General features: G+C 46.2%; 3 protein-coding genes across 3 annotated transcripts; 1 reads left to right on the forward strand and 2 right to left on the reverse strand.

Moving 5' to 3' along the window:
* Positions 1–1,833: 1,833 nt before the first annotated feature.
* On the reverse strand, positions 1,834–5,043 carry HO173_011776 (uncharacterized protein; the record flags this gene model as incomplete). Its single annotated transcript, XM_037313654.1, has 2 exons — positions 1,834–2,913; positions 2,971–5,043. 2 exons carry the CDS (start codon positions 5,041–5,043, stop codon positions 1,834–1,836), a joined length of 3,153 nt encoding a protein of 1,050 aa, XP_037159420.1.
* Positions 5,044–8,861: 3,818 nt separating this feature from the next.
* HO173_011777 (uncharacterized protein) lies at positions 8,862–10,684 on the forward strand (the record flags this gene model as incomplete). Its single annotated transcript, XM_037313655.1, has 3 exons — positions 8,862–9,077; positions 9,137–10,310; positions 10,368–10,684. 3 exons carry the CDS (start codon positions 8,862–8,864, stop codon positions 10,682–10,684), a joined length of 1,707 nt encoding a protein of 568 aa, XP_037159421.1.
* A 1,802-nt stretch (positions 10,685–12,486) lies between these two features.
* On the reverse strand, positions 12,487–13,743 carry HO173_011778 (uncharacterized protein; the record flags this gene model as incomplete). Its single annotated transcript, XM_037313656.1, has 1 exon — positions 12,487–13,743. The coding sequence occupies one exon, from the start codon at positions 13,741–13,743 to the stop codon at positions 12,487–12,489; it is 1,257 nt and encodes a 418-aa protein (XP_037159422.1).
* Between the last annotated feature and the right edge of the window lie 1,164 nt (positions 13,744–14,907).

Genomic DNA, 14,907 nt, shown 5'->3' on the forward strand with positions numbered 1-14,907 from the left:
TCGAAACTATAAATTCTTATCGAATTATATCTCTAATTACTAAATTATACTTCTATATTAAAATTTAAGATATAATTCGATAAGAATTAATTACTTAAGATATAATTCGATAATTTATTAAATTTACTATATAGACTATTAGAAGTAAAGACTAGATATAAGAGTTATAGACTAGATATAAATAAACTAAGAGGTTAAATTTAGCTTACTATTAGCTAATATCTACTCGACTTTCGTCTAATATATTTAAGATGATAGATTACTTATTAAATGCGATCGAAGATATTTTCTCTTTTCTATAGTCGAATAGCCTAGATCGCGAATTTTCTCCTTTATAATTTTTATTATAAAAGGTAAATTATCGAATTATATTTTAAGTAATAATAAATTACTAAATTATATTTCTAGAGATATAATTTAGTAATTAGAGGTATAATTCGATAAGAATTTATAGTTTCGAGATATGAATTAGTAATTAGCTCTAAAGTAACGAAGTAAATATACTCTTCTATATAAAATTAAGGTTATTAAAAAGATTCTCTTAAAATTAATCTAAAAAAAAAGTAATAAAATTAGTAAATTAGTATAACTTTAATATAAATAAGATTAATAAATAATAAAAATTCATAAATCTAGATAAGAAAAATATAATTTCTTCTAAATTTTTATATATCTTTAGTAGCAAAGCCGAAGGCTAAGCGCGATTTTTTTTATTAAGTATTCTTATTTATTTCGAAATCGCTAATTAAAATACGTCTACGGAGGTCGATATTAAAAGTTCTAGATATATTAAGATAAGGGTCTAGATAGAGCTAAGTACTTAATATACTTTTAAATTTTATAAATAATATTATTATTCTTTATTTTAATAAGTACTAGTACTTTATATAATAGCGACGTAGTATATATATATAAAGTATATATACGAAGTATAACTATATAAAGTATATATATAATAGCGATATTAATAGAATATATAATAGTAATAATATTAAAGTACTAATTATAGCGTAAAGAAATAGAGAAAGAGTATAAAGACTTTTAATATATAAGTCTTATTTATATAGTATAATAAATAGAAATCTTCTTATTATTCTCTATCTTAATTATCTTTTATTAATATATTTAATACTAAAAGTATTAATTATAATAATAATATTAAAACTAATATAAATACGATACTAGTATAAATAAGATAGATTAAGAATAATAAGACTATCGAATTATATAGGTAAAAAGAAGATATAATATAATAGAAGATATCTTCGTTAAGACTCGCTAGCTATAGAGCTAAGTAATATATTAAGAATACGCTTATAATAAATAAGACTCGAATTTAAGTACTTATTAAGTCTTATTAGCTATAAATAAAACGTTATACTATTTAAAAAGATATATTAAAAACTTATAAGAAAGTCGAAAGATAATAGCTATATTATTAAAATTATAAGCTTATTTAAAAGAGAATTTAGAAGTAAATAGAGTAAATATCGAGATATATTATAAATATAATATATTTTAAAGATAATAACGAGTATAGAAAAGATCGTAGAAGAGATAATATATAATTATACGACTTCGTCGAGCGAGCTAATAAGTATATACGTAATTATATAAAGTATTATCGTTAAATAAATATAACTATATAGAAAGTACCAAGAATACCAAGAGTGCTAAGTATTTTAGCGCTGTCTAGAACTTTTAATATCGACCTCCGTATTAGACTTAAATATGCACGCTTACAAATCGATTATTGGACTATCAAGACTAATAGTCCTAGACTGGTCTATTAAATACCTAGACTAGTCTAGGACTATTAACAAAATCATCGGACTAGTCGATAAATAGTCCAGGACTATCGGGCGCCTTGGGCGGAGGTTTTGTGGTGAGAGATGGCGACTCAGCGGCCTGTGCTGAAGCATACGATGCCGCTGTTACGGCGGCTAGAGAGGAAGAGGCTGCAGCAGCTGAGGCCGAGGAAGAAGCTGCCGCCGCGGCTGAAGATGCGGAGCTCGGCTGCGCACACGTATCGTCCTCACCGTCATCTTCACCGTCTCTCTTCTGCACAGTGAGTGGGCATCTGGTACTTGCCCTTCCATCGAGGCCATTCCAAGCCACACGCCACACGCCTCCAGGCCGCACATAGGCTCCAGGACCGTCTGTGTAATATTGTTTGGTAATCCGCTGATAAGCTGGATAGTCCTCCTCCTTACCCGAGAAGTCAAACGGGCATGATGTCTTGCCCATCTCATATACGATCAGCCCTGCGATGGAGGCAGTAGCACCCGAAGAGCCGTCGCTTTGTTCCTCCAAGGTGACACCATCTTTGTTGGCGCACAGAGCGTTGACCCCGGGAGCGTAGACATCGCCCTTTTGTGCCCAGTCAGGGAGGACACCCTTGTTGTCTACTGCACCAATTCTCATTAGCCAAGGGAGTTGCGTTTTTGCCAAAGCCGCTGGATAAGTATAGGCTTCCCAATCTTCCGAGTCAGGGTCGTCACCATCATTCCCCGCAGAACACACGACCACGACACCGAGATTCATAATACCCTTGATTGCATCGCTGAGTAAAGTGATGTATTTGCTGTCAGTGGTTGGCACATTCAATGAAATGCTGACCACGGTCTTTCCGGGTAGGGATTGCCCCTTTTTCTGCCGTTCTGGGATATCCTCCAGGGCCTTTTGGAGGCCCGAGACGAGTCCTCCTAAACTTTCTTGTATGACCACTGGAATGATGGTTGTCTGCTTTGCGACCCCACTTCTTTTGCCACATATCCTTGAGGCCATGCATGTGCCATGGGACTTGCGATGATAGTCTGCTTTAACTTGGGGCGCACCAGGTCCATAGATCCAATTGTCGTCGATATTGGTTTTATCGTAGTCATGGCTTGAGTCCCAATTATTCCGAAACTCCTGATAGCAGCATCTTAGTATTGCTCTAGACTCATGACAGGACTCTCTGACACATACCCAATGGCGATACGCAACGCCACTATCAATAAGATAGACCCAGGTATTCTCACCCTTGGTTTCTTCGAATATGTAGTCAATGCCCGCGATAGATGGTACACCAGGCGCCCAAGCGAACACGGAGAGATTTTCTGGGTAGGTGCTCAGGGGTCGCTTTTGTCGGACTAGTCGCGTGCCCACATCTCTTTTTTGCAGGCCGTCCTCAACTTTGGTCTTTGTCTGAACATGACTACGAACAACACCAGAGCTGCTTCTTGAGCCAACGTTGCCTCGGCGATGTTTGGGAATGATGGATGCTGGTAAAGTCGCCAGAGACGATGGAATCAGAGTGACAAGCGACACTGTAGAGTCAACGGTCTGTGGGGGGGCCGGAGGGCTGGACCCAGGCCCGAACATTGACACTGTGGCACAACACGTGACGAGAGCCAGAATGTCGCTTCGCGAGGAAAGCTGCTCTGCTTCATTTGAGTTTAGCCCATAATCTACCCACGTGCCACCGCTGACTGATGTGTCACCAACATCAGGCTCGTAAGATCCTCCTTTTTCGGGGTCAAACTCTCGCAGTGCTTGCTCTAAGTTAGTCTGGTCGGCGCCTACGACTGCAACTACAATATATTTTATGGCGGATGCTGAACTTGACAAGGTCCGGCTTGCAGATGATACTGTTGATAAAGGCGCGATTGACCTCGACCTTGACGTCATCATGGAGGTAGTAGTCGACTCATCTTCGTTTGTGGCGGTCTTCTTCTCAGGATCCGCCGTCTTCTCTCCGTCGTCGGAGCCCTCTCCGTCTTGCGGGTAAGGTGGATCCAGTGTCAGATCGATACCAAGAACAGCACCTCCGGGATATCCAGGTGGGCCTGTTTCATCAGGTGTACAGTCATCGTGATCAATGAGAACAAATAGGTCAAGGCCTACGTCAACAGCCCCACATGGCATGTTGCAGAGTGCGGGTCCACCAATGCAACCTATGCCTTTGCCGATCTTCCATAGCCGATTCTTTGGAACTTCGATGTGTCCATTAACTCCGATTAGCCACCATCCTCCCTGTGTGGTGGTGTGTCCATCGACCACTTCCACGAAATTGGTCGAGATCTCGATGGGCTGTGCGTTGTTGTATCCGGAAATTGTTTCGGGACTGTACTGTATCACGCTATCACTTTGAGTCACAATTTGTGCATTGAAATCTGAAAACGCCGTTGCAGACGGAAGAGTAGATAGCTGGATGGTTGTAATGAGACCATATCTGGAGACAGCAACCTCTCCAGCGCAACCTGGGCCCGCACTCGCTGATATGAGTGATTGACTCGGGCTGGTATTGGTGATTGAAGATTTTCCATCCGCAAGAGTGGTGATGAATCCAATCCCAACAATGGCAACACCGTCTGAATGTGAGCAAAATGAGATGATCGCTGGCCAACTTCCACCACTTGTTTTGGTACTGCTGAGTCCAGATGGGACATGAGTTATCGAAGCAGTGGTTGCTTTTGCTGAAGCAGTAGTGGCAAGAAGGTGTGGTTTTTCGGTAGCAGCTGCAGTACTTACAATGGCGCCCGCGCGGCTTTGAATTTGGCTTGACCTTGATAACCTCCGGTTGGTAGTAAAGTTACCGTTAGGACCCGGAACAGAAGTCACTGCGGCTACTTTATGGGAATCGCTTGATTCTGGAGACCATTCTGACAAGGACTTGAACTCTGTAGTAAATGACCCGTTGCCCAAGCCCGCAGCCGAGTAGGGAGAAGTGGACACTCTAGCCGAGTAATTGTTTGGGTTGCTCGATCCAGTGCGGAGAAGCTGAGTATGAGCACTTCCTCGGCTCCATGTTAGTCCTAAGGTAGCTGGAAAGGACTCATTCCTAGCAGACGGTGTGGTTCGAGTTAAGCTGTGTTTCGAAGTGGTGTTTGCAAAGATCACTTCATTTCGAACGGTAGATGAGGTCTCCCTGGTGGTCTTCTGTGAGCCCTGGGATGTATGCGATGATTCAGCAATTCCAGAGGGGGATGAAACGTTGTTACTTGTGGCCCAGCTGCTGGACAGTGCTGGTGTTGAAGTAGTATGAGCCTCGATGACCATAGGAATAGTGGACTCTACAACCCTAAATCCGCGTAAAGAGCCTTGAAATGTCTGGGATGTTGGACCACCTGTTGTGTTTTTGCTTGTTGCCAAGGAAGAATTACGTGCCTGAGTAGGGTGCACGCTCAAATGTGTAGAAACCGTGTGGCTGGTAAGTTTAGCAACGTGCGTTGGAAGATATGTTGCGCCATTGATAGACTCCGTGCTAAGGACGCGATCTCCGACAACATTAGCAAAGCAAGAAGTGGGAAAAATTATCGTTGACAAGAACAAACAGGACAAGGAACGCATACTGTCAGTGCAGAATGAAAGTAAAAGAATGAGGTGGACTACGCATGCAAAAGAACGTGATAGATCTAACAAGAGATTATATCTCGGACGTCGCAACACACACCCCAATGCCGGACGAAACATGGCAATATGTTTATATTAAACAGCTGCGACCTGTTCGGCCCATGATGACCGCCAAAGCATTGGTTATGAAGGCTAAGACGAACTACTCGTATAATCCAGAAGTGGGTTCTTTGTTAGAGTGAGGACACCACCAGATTAACCGGAATTCGGCTGAGTGGAAGGATTTACTGGTGTCCTCGCTCTATCAAAGAATTCAAAAGATTTTGGCGTGCCACTTTGCAGGAGCTGACTTGTAATGGCCATTTGGAAATTCAACAAACCAGTAGAAAGGTCTTTCTTTGGCCTTTTTTATCGTTGCATGAGTTGGTAGATAAGGTAAGCTAGTACATCAAGGTAGCTTAGGCAAGAAGCTAGTGTCTGCGTTAAGTGGAGCTAAGAGAAAAGTTGCAAAGTAGACTGTTTGAGATTGAGGGAATTCTTGGCTCACTCAGCCAATCAGCATGACCCAACTCACATGTACATTCGCTATGAATATCTTCTTGGCAGTCTGGTGCGGGAATACCCGCCAATCAAACAATCTACTTAGTCGAGGAAACGCGAAGTACTAGGAAATACGAAATCTTAAAGCCAGAGTGAGGAATGCCAACACACCCGTAGCCCACGGAACCCTGAGCTTGTGATACTTGGCAGCAGCAAAGAGTGGGGCTCCAGCTCCCAGCAAACTTCGGAAGGAAGTGCTGGCAGCGATTGCACTGTGGGCGTACCACTTGTAGCAATCGACTAAGTAGCTGAGACCTGCACGAAGACGATGAGAATGCCCGCCCCGACTGGGATTCCGGCGAAAAGTCGCGAAACCCATAGCTTGTGGACACCCGGAAAGCTGGACCCGCCCCACCAGAAGAGACCAATGGTCAACGATGCTCCACCAAACATCATAGGCGGAAGCCTCTCTTCAAGGAGTACTCGTCCATTTGTCTCTAGCTTGTGACGATAAACCTTTTTTGACCACCATCCGATGTAGCCACCGCCGAAGAAGACGCCAACCACGATGGAGAGGAAGGGGAGGGCCCCAACGCCTTCGTTTCACCCACGCTTCTCTCAGAAGGAGATAAGGAAAGTTTCGAAGAAGAGGTAGAGTATGCCATACACCAGACCCATGTATCTGGATATGTAGAAAGTGGTCAGTCTGTGGCCTTGTGTGCTGATGTAAGGAATGGGAAAGCTACTGTTTTGAGCTTTCAGGGTGACACGCACGAGAACAGGTTCTCGCCATATCATCGTGAAGGGCCTGAAGAGATATTCTTGTGCAATGACCAGTGCATTGATCTCCATTTCATTCGCTGCAGCGTGAATAGCTCAATTCTTGGTCTTCTAACGGATTCGTTCGGCCTGAGTTTGGGTTTGAAGGATCAGAGGGGGGCAGGTCTCTTGAAAAATGAAGGGCCCTAGGACGAAACCAGAGAAGCCGAAGATCACGGTGATCCACTCCGTCCACCGCCATCGCGGATAGCTGATCGTAATGAATGAACCTATGACTGGGACAAGGACAGGACCGACAAATGTCATCATGGCGAACATTCCCAGCGCGGAGCCACGCTCGACAGGGTCTCAGAAATCAGCGAGAGCTCCTGAAACGACAGCGAGAGGCGAACATCAGAAGAATCCGGCGAAGAAACGACATATCATTATCGAATTCTTCTGCAGTGACTTATGGACGCCGTGCTGAACATAGTGCTTGCAAATGTGATGATGGCCAGCGTCATAAGAGCCATCGTAAGGGAGACCATCCATTTGTGGCCTTTTGCACAGTTCATGAGGTTCAAGGAAGGGTTCAAGGAAGGGTCCCAAGTCTTCAAATTCGATGAGATCTGGGTCTTTCGGCGGTTGGGCGGGATCTTGATGCGCTGCAGGCGTAGCGTTCCCCTCTGTAGTACTGGTTGCTTTTCGAGGTCTCCGCTGTCGCAGTCCAAAGTGCCAGCTGGCGACTGTTCGATGGATGTGTCCTCGTTAAGACAATTTTTTGATGGATTGCCGCGCTATTCTCATTTGTGAATGCAGACATTGCAGAGGACTGGTCATCGGCTCCCAATAAGGGTAAGGAATATTTGTTGTTTTCAAAGAGATATGGGCTTGTTCTCTCATGAATATGTCGAGAAAATAAGAGCTCGAGGCATTGAAGGCCTTCAGGGCTAGATTCCACAAAATTTTGGGACGTTGGGTGTGAGAACGGGGGAAGAGAAGGGCGAAAAAGGATGGAGAGGTGGTAGTAGGAGAGGATGATGCAAAATCCCACAGGCAATTGGCAGCTGCGATGAGGCTAGGATCTAAATCGTGCCAGCTTTAACACCAAGTATGGGAGAAGCGCATTGCGTGATGGAAGGAGTCAACGTGGCTATCGAGGTCAACCAAAAGCGAGCGGGAAGCGAAAGAGTAAATCAAGAACGAGCGGAAAGCGAGAGGTCAGCAAAGAGTCAGCGGGGAGCGAGAGAAGACGAGTTGTGATACTGTACACTGCTTCATACCAAGAACCCTGCGTTCCAGTCTGCCAGAACAGACAGCCGAGGACGCAGAAGCCAAGATTTGGGATTTGAGAAAAGGAACGATAACCGTCTCACGCACTTACCTCGATAGCGAGGTCAGAGCATTGCAGGATTAGGAGGAGTAGGAGGAGAGGAGGTCAAGTCGATTAATAGTTCAACTCTCGCTTCCAAAGTTGCCGAAAGTCCGAAAGCGCGAGGCAGCGTCTGGAGACTTTCCTCTTCTTGGCCTAGTGGTTGGTGATGGCTTAACGCACGGAAGATGCCGAAGCCATCGCCGGTGACCGGACAACAAGAGTATGGCTCTGCCCTTTGTTTGAAGCACAGCATTATTCATTGCTGATTCTTCTTGCAAACGCATTCTCTTTGCTTGCAGTTCACACGTCTCGATATCATGCCCTGGCCTTTCTCTCTTCTCCGTGATAATGAACAACACTCCTAGGCTTTGCCAAGAATGTTGCACTTTTCTTGTAAAACACTATCAAATGTGTAGGTATCATCCTTAACAGTGTCAGCTCACTTCTGAAAGGATTTTTTGGTACCCCTGCATTTAATCTCGTCAGCTGCGTAACGATAGGTATTGATTGTCATGAAAGATGAAATGCAAGGGGGTGTGATAAATGTCACCACACCTAAATCTTGATCCGTAGACATATGCAGTTGCGCCTATGTCGCTTTGCGAAGTTCTTCCTCTAGTCAGACCGTGCCATCGCCGGTCATCGGGAAGTCCAAGCCTGAGGTAGGTGGCAGTGTTTTGGCCTCCTAGCGGTCGTGGTGAACCTGGGTTTCGGAGTCTGTAGAATTCCAGTCCGAAAAAATGGAAGATATTAGTCTAAGTGATATTCTTGCTTCGATGTCTCATGCATGAGAGACATATATTACCTTGGAAAAATCAGTGCATCTACTCTTCTTACCTGGTGGACAGACATGGCCATCTCACAAGGAAACAGTATTCAAGTTGAGGGACTTCTGGTGAAAGAGTTCAAAGACTCCAGTCTGTCGAGAGAAAGTAGTTCATGGATTGATGATTCACTAGTGCAGGAGCTGAGAAATGCGCTGGGTAATTCCACGGTATTGACACCGGAATCCGAAGGTTATCAGGCTAGCATCAAACGCTGGAGTGATGCAATTGAGAAGAGAGCCGTAAGTCAAATATAGAGATGTTGTGTGCCCGATTCCGAGAATTCGCTGACAATGAAAAGGGTGTGGTCGTGTTCGTAGAGTCAGCCCAAGACATCTCAACCTGTATCAATTGGTGTCGCCAATATCTTATCGACTTTGTTGTTTGTGGCGGGAAACACTCATCCAGCGGTGCATCTTCCATCGAGGGCGGTCTAGTGATTGATCTTTCTTCGAAGCTGCGAGAAGTCAAAGTTGATCCCGACACCAAAACTTTGCGCGTGCAAGGAGGCTGTATATGGAAAGATGTTGATGAAGCTGCCGGAAAGTATGGACTAGCCATGGTTGGTGGGACTGTGAACCACACCGGAGTCGGCGGTCTAACACTCGGCGGGGGTTATGGTTGGCTTTCAGGACGACACGGTCTTACTGTCGACTGCTTACTCGAAGTGGAGATTGTGCTAGCAGATGGCAGCATCAAGATCGCTTCCGAAAATGAGAATCCTGATCTTTTCTGGGCAGTCCGAGGCGCTGGCCACTCATTCGGTGTCGTCACAGAATTTAGATTCCAGGCCCATGATCAGAAAAACGAAGTCTGGTCCGGCCAAATCGTTTTCGATCCCGCAGAAAACCTCGTGCCCATCATTGACTTCGCCAATCACCTTGCCAAGGTCACAGACGGAGACTCCGGTATGGCTATGGCTCTTGCGACACCACCGTTCATGGATTCACCGGCAATTATCGCCACACTTTTCTATAACGGCCCACAGGAAGAAGCGGAGTCTTTGTACAAACCACTCCTTATCTTGAACGCTGTCAAGAAGATGACAGGAATGCGGCCATATTCGACCATGAATTCTATCCTAAACTTCGCCGTCGAATACGGTGGGCGGAAGTGCACAAAGGGTGCCTCGGCGATCACACCGCTGAACCCGAATTTCGTCCAGAATCTCCTCCTTGACATTGCCCTCTTCCACAAAAGTATCCCTAACGTCAAAAAAACGATGGTGAATATTGAGATTTTTAATCCCAACAAATGGTGTGAAGTCCCTCGTGACGCTACTTCGTTCTACAATCGCGGTCGGTACCAGAATGTAGTGATTGCACCTTACTGGGAAGACCCGCAGCATGACACAACATGCCGCCTCTGGGCCAGAAACATTGCCAAAAAGTTCAGAATTGAGATCGACTGGAGGAGCAAGATGTTTGGGGACGCCATGTCAACGCAGGAGATTGGAGAGTACGGCAACTATGATGGTACGTGTTCGTCCTACGTTATGACAAATACTACCTTGCTGATGGCAGTAACAACAGGACTCCGAGCAGATTCGCATGTCATTTTTGGCAGCAACTACAATCGACTGGTGGTCCTCAAAGAGGAGTACGACCCCGACGACGTCTTCAACAAAGACTACGCCTTTCGAAACTCGCAAATAAGCACGGACACGTCAGATACAATCATTCCGAACAAAACTGACCTTCACCCTCTCCAGAATGGATCAGCAGTTGCTGCTAAAATGGAAAATGGAAGTGACAAAGCGAATACCAACGGTATGGGTAGCTATGAAGGCGGTATACCGACGCCAGAGTCGATGCAAGATCGAAGCGAGATGATCGACACTGTCGGGTGAGGTAACCGGAGGACAAGGGAAGACCATGTATTGCTTTTGCTTTTGGGCGTAGATTGAGGCGTTATCCGAACATGATCGTTCCGTCCTTTGTAACGAGCTGATGCACATTGCAACACATTCGCAAATTACCTAGCACCGGTTCATTCAGCCGTTGGGCCATCGATCAGACGTTTACACAATTTCACCCTCTGTCAAAACAAACCTTGATCCTTGCCCCAATTCTGGCATCCAGAAGCAGGCAGTGCAGATCCTCCTGAAACTAAGCCCAGCGGAGCCCTCGCCAAAGGTGCTGACCTGGAGATCTTTTCGTCGGAGACCAGTCTCATCTCACTCATCACGGCAGCGAAACGATGACCGCCACGTGTTAGGGCATCGTCAGTAAGAAGATCGACATATGGAATCTAAATCCGGTGGGCGTGCCGACCGTAGCCCGTCTTTCGGTGTACGAACTCGTCCACGCTTCGACTTTTTCGGTCAGTCTGACAATCATGGCAATCGGCGCCCCAGTAGCGAACATGCCTAAGCTGCAAGGGTTACTCGCAGTGGCGAGTGTGCATTTGCGGGTTTTTGGGCGGTCTGCTTTACGTCCAGGTGCCGAGGGATGTGCGAACGGAATCGATTCTGTTTCTTGCGAGAGGCGAGGACGCCAGGATGGAGATATGTATACCGGACCCTTCCTTCATCGTGATCGTTAGCAGCGCAATCGACAGACAATACGAGTACTCACTTCCTTCCTTCCTTCCTTCCTCGTGCACATGGCCAATCCCCCCTATCCCATCGTCGACAAATACCAACAACCATCACGCACACCGCCGCGCTCTTCCTCTCCCTCCTCAGTCCCATTTTCATCTCCATCTCCACCCTCCCCCTCACCACAAGCGACTCCCCTCCACCGCCGCGACCCAGGCGACACGCGAGAAACCGTCGATATCTCCGACCGTACCACTGCCTTTGAAACGGACTGCTACCAAATTTACACCGCCAGCCCACCGACACCGCTCGGACCGGCCCCGCTGCCGTCGCTCGTGACCTGGACTCAGCGGACTAAACTCCGGCAGGGGGATTTCTTCAACGTGGCGACCAATGCGGGTGCGGTTGTCTGCGGGCGCCGCCAATAACACTGCTGGGTTGTATCCACCGTGTTTTAGGGACAGGAGACAGATGGGTTGTGAAGACGGCTGGGGGAATGAGTGCAAGAGCTAGTGTTTCTGTATGGGTGTGAGTTTTGGACGGGTCTTGTTTTGCCTTGTCAATTTTGGGCCTTGTGGTTGTAGGGACCGTGCTGATGGTGCTTACCGTAGGCGATTACAGAGGGTATGTCTGGGTTTTGTTCTGCGCCCGAATTATTTTGAGTGGAGTGGTGGCAGAATTGGGGGCGTTTCGGTGGCAGAGATGGTGCGGGATGGGGGTAGCGCTTTTGACGGTGGTTATGTTATTACTTTCTGCTTACCTTGGGATGGACAGGTGTAGTTTCTTGTCGTGTGGTGGGTTATGAGTCTGTAATCTTTTAAATAAATCGAAACCAACTGAGTTTGCATTGTTTTGTTCTATGATTCTCTATCGAAATTGTGTCTCTTTTGAGAAAAGAAGGCGTCTACAATCTGCGAGAATCCAGGAAACTAGATCGTAGAACCTAGATTTCAGTCTGGTCGCCATCGAACGCCCAGAATTGAAGACCAGAAAGTGGTCTAACGGCAGCGTGTTGGCCATGTTGTCTCCCGTTATCATATTTCTCATCCTTTGGTTGCCAGACAGTAACAACATCTGTTACTGCGATGTGCGGTGCTCCCGCATGTCCCGATTCAATCCCTCGGCGTCTCAAGGGTGACACGTAACCTCTTCTGAAGGTAGTATACCAAATCCTCATAAGCCTTAGACTCATACTTGCTTTCCTGATCATCTGGCCCAGTGCCGCAAAAGAGATGTTCGAATGTCTTTATGAGCGCGCTGACTTTGGAAAGCTCAAGTTTGAGAATATCCAGTATCATCCTCTCTTCATCCTCCTCGTCGAGCTGATATGCACCCATTGTTAGTCGCACGGGCACTGGAGCTAATGATGGCTTCGTCATGCCGGTGAGCGATCTCGGCGAGGCCAATGTGGAATGGTGCTCTATGTTGATGCCATTCGGTTCAGATGACTCAGCGCTGTCCCCGTCGCCGATCCCAATATCAGTGAAATATGTGGATTTAACAGCGGGCCTTCGACAATAGCCCTTCGTGAGGTGATGCGATCTATAGATAGTCTCATAAACGGCGATGACTTTGGCTATAAGCGCAGTGAGGATTAGAACGAAGGATATATCACGGTGCTGATGTGTTTCATGGTTGAGTATGCTGTGACATAGGGCAATAATGTGTTTGTTTTGATTCAGGGCGGCATCGAAGGCAGCTGGCACGTCGGGTGTTGCGGTGAGGGTGAGCAGCTGCTGCAAGATTTTGCGACCGCAAAGGCAAGCATCATTACTTTGGAAGAGCGGTGATTTTTGTGCCTCGGATAGTAGCGTTGAACCAGAAAATGTCCGGCATCTGGATGGTTGGGGGCTAATTTGAGGCCTGGCAGCGAAGGTGTATCGGGGATCGAATTGGAAAGTATTCAGCGACAGGTCAGAGTGACTTTGCGCGATACTAGGCTTCCAGGACTGCTCTTGGGGGCTTATGTTTTTGTTATTCAAGTCCATGGAGTTGCTTGGTAGATATGGATTGTCCTCTGCCAAAAAAGACGACCAGTCCGTATTCACAGGCATAGAATCCAGGATCGACGAGAACGCTGGCTCCAAAGTTCGGCTGATCTCGGCCGTGGAGAAGGTCGGTATCGGAGTGGATTCTTTGGTGGAGTCTTTAGCCGACAGTGGAGACTCTGGTGAGGGTTTCTGGACGTTACTCCCGTTTGCTCGATGCTTCCCAGCTCGCAGAGATACGCCGTAGACGCATTTTACCCCCTGAGACTCGCATCGGGTACAGGAGGGTCGGCTCCGGGAGCACTTGAGCTTCGCAAGGTTGCACGAATCGCATGAGTTCCTCAGTTTCTGAACTTTGATTGAATGGCTATTGGCAGGCATGGTAAGTGCCTGGTTCTCTGGCATAAGTCTCTCCGCAGAGATGTGGAGACAGATGCAAGTTGGCTGCGCAGCACAGAATCTATCAGCGTATCAAATGGAAAGGTGGTGGACAAGCTAACAGAAGGATTTGCGCTTTCATCTCAGGTACGCTCAAAGTGATTATTTCAACTACAGCAGGAATATGAGAGACAGATTATGAATCATCAGACCGCCTCTGATCTTGACTGATACTGGTGGCGGAACAGGGAATGTTGGTCTGGAGGCTTGGACTGGGCCCGACTAAGCATTGAAGAGCATGATATTACATCGACAGGAAGATCGCTTGCTGTCAACATGACGCGTCTAGATCCCTCGTTGAATGGTACTTGACCCCTCTCACATTTCATGAAAACATGTATCGATACTGAAATTTCAGTGACTAGTGGATTTAGCTCGATTTCATGAACTTCCTAGCCAGGTGTACCAAGATTCGCTTATCTAGCTTATCTGAAGTATCTGATTTGTCGATCCAGTCTGCTCTGAGGCCTGAAATCCTGCCAACTGTTGAGCCCTACCAGAATCTTAGCCCCAGCCCAGTGGAAGCTCGGAGTTACCCGATCGGGTTAATCTAGTACATTTCACGACTTCCATCGATAAAATTTCCGCGAGATTTCATGCCAAGCATTTCGAAATTTCGAGACTTCCTAATCCCCAGTTGTAGTACTCATTGGTGCATCTGCCATGTCTGTAATTACACCTATCATGCAAGCCGATGTATCGGGAAGGTGCAGAAGGAACGCCATCTTTATCGTATCGAGGTATTCATGGCGCCTATTGGATAAAAAGCAGTGACTTCGGGAATTTATTATTTTATAGTGCAGTCCAGGACTAACAATAAGCCTGACTCGTCCACACCATCAGGTATCTCGCTGACACATCTCGAACGGGCCAATTCACTAGTTCATACCCCCTAACTGTGAGATCCTTAAGGTACCGAATCATACCTCCATACCATGTTGAGAGTATGATGCAATAATTTACCATCTTCAATCGCATGCAGCAAGAGTTCTACCGATTCCGAGGCATTTAATACAACATCAAGCGAAAGCCGAGTAGACAGCATTTTCCACTTGAAGTCCATATCAGGTACTCGTACCATAAAACTATCGTGTTGCTTCCCTATTC

The sequence above is a fragment of the Letharia columbiana genome, assembly GCF_014066305.1.
Source record: "Letharia columbiana isolate WasteWater2 chromosome Unknown Sc0000067_s1, whole genome shotgun sequence".
NCBI lineage: Eukaryota > Fungi > Ascomycota > Lecanoromycetes > Lecanorales > Parmeliaceae > Letharia > Letharia columbiana.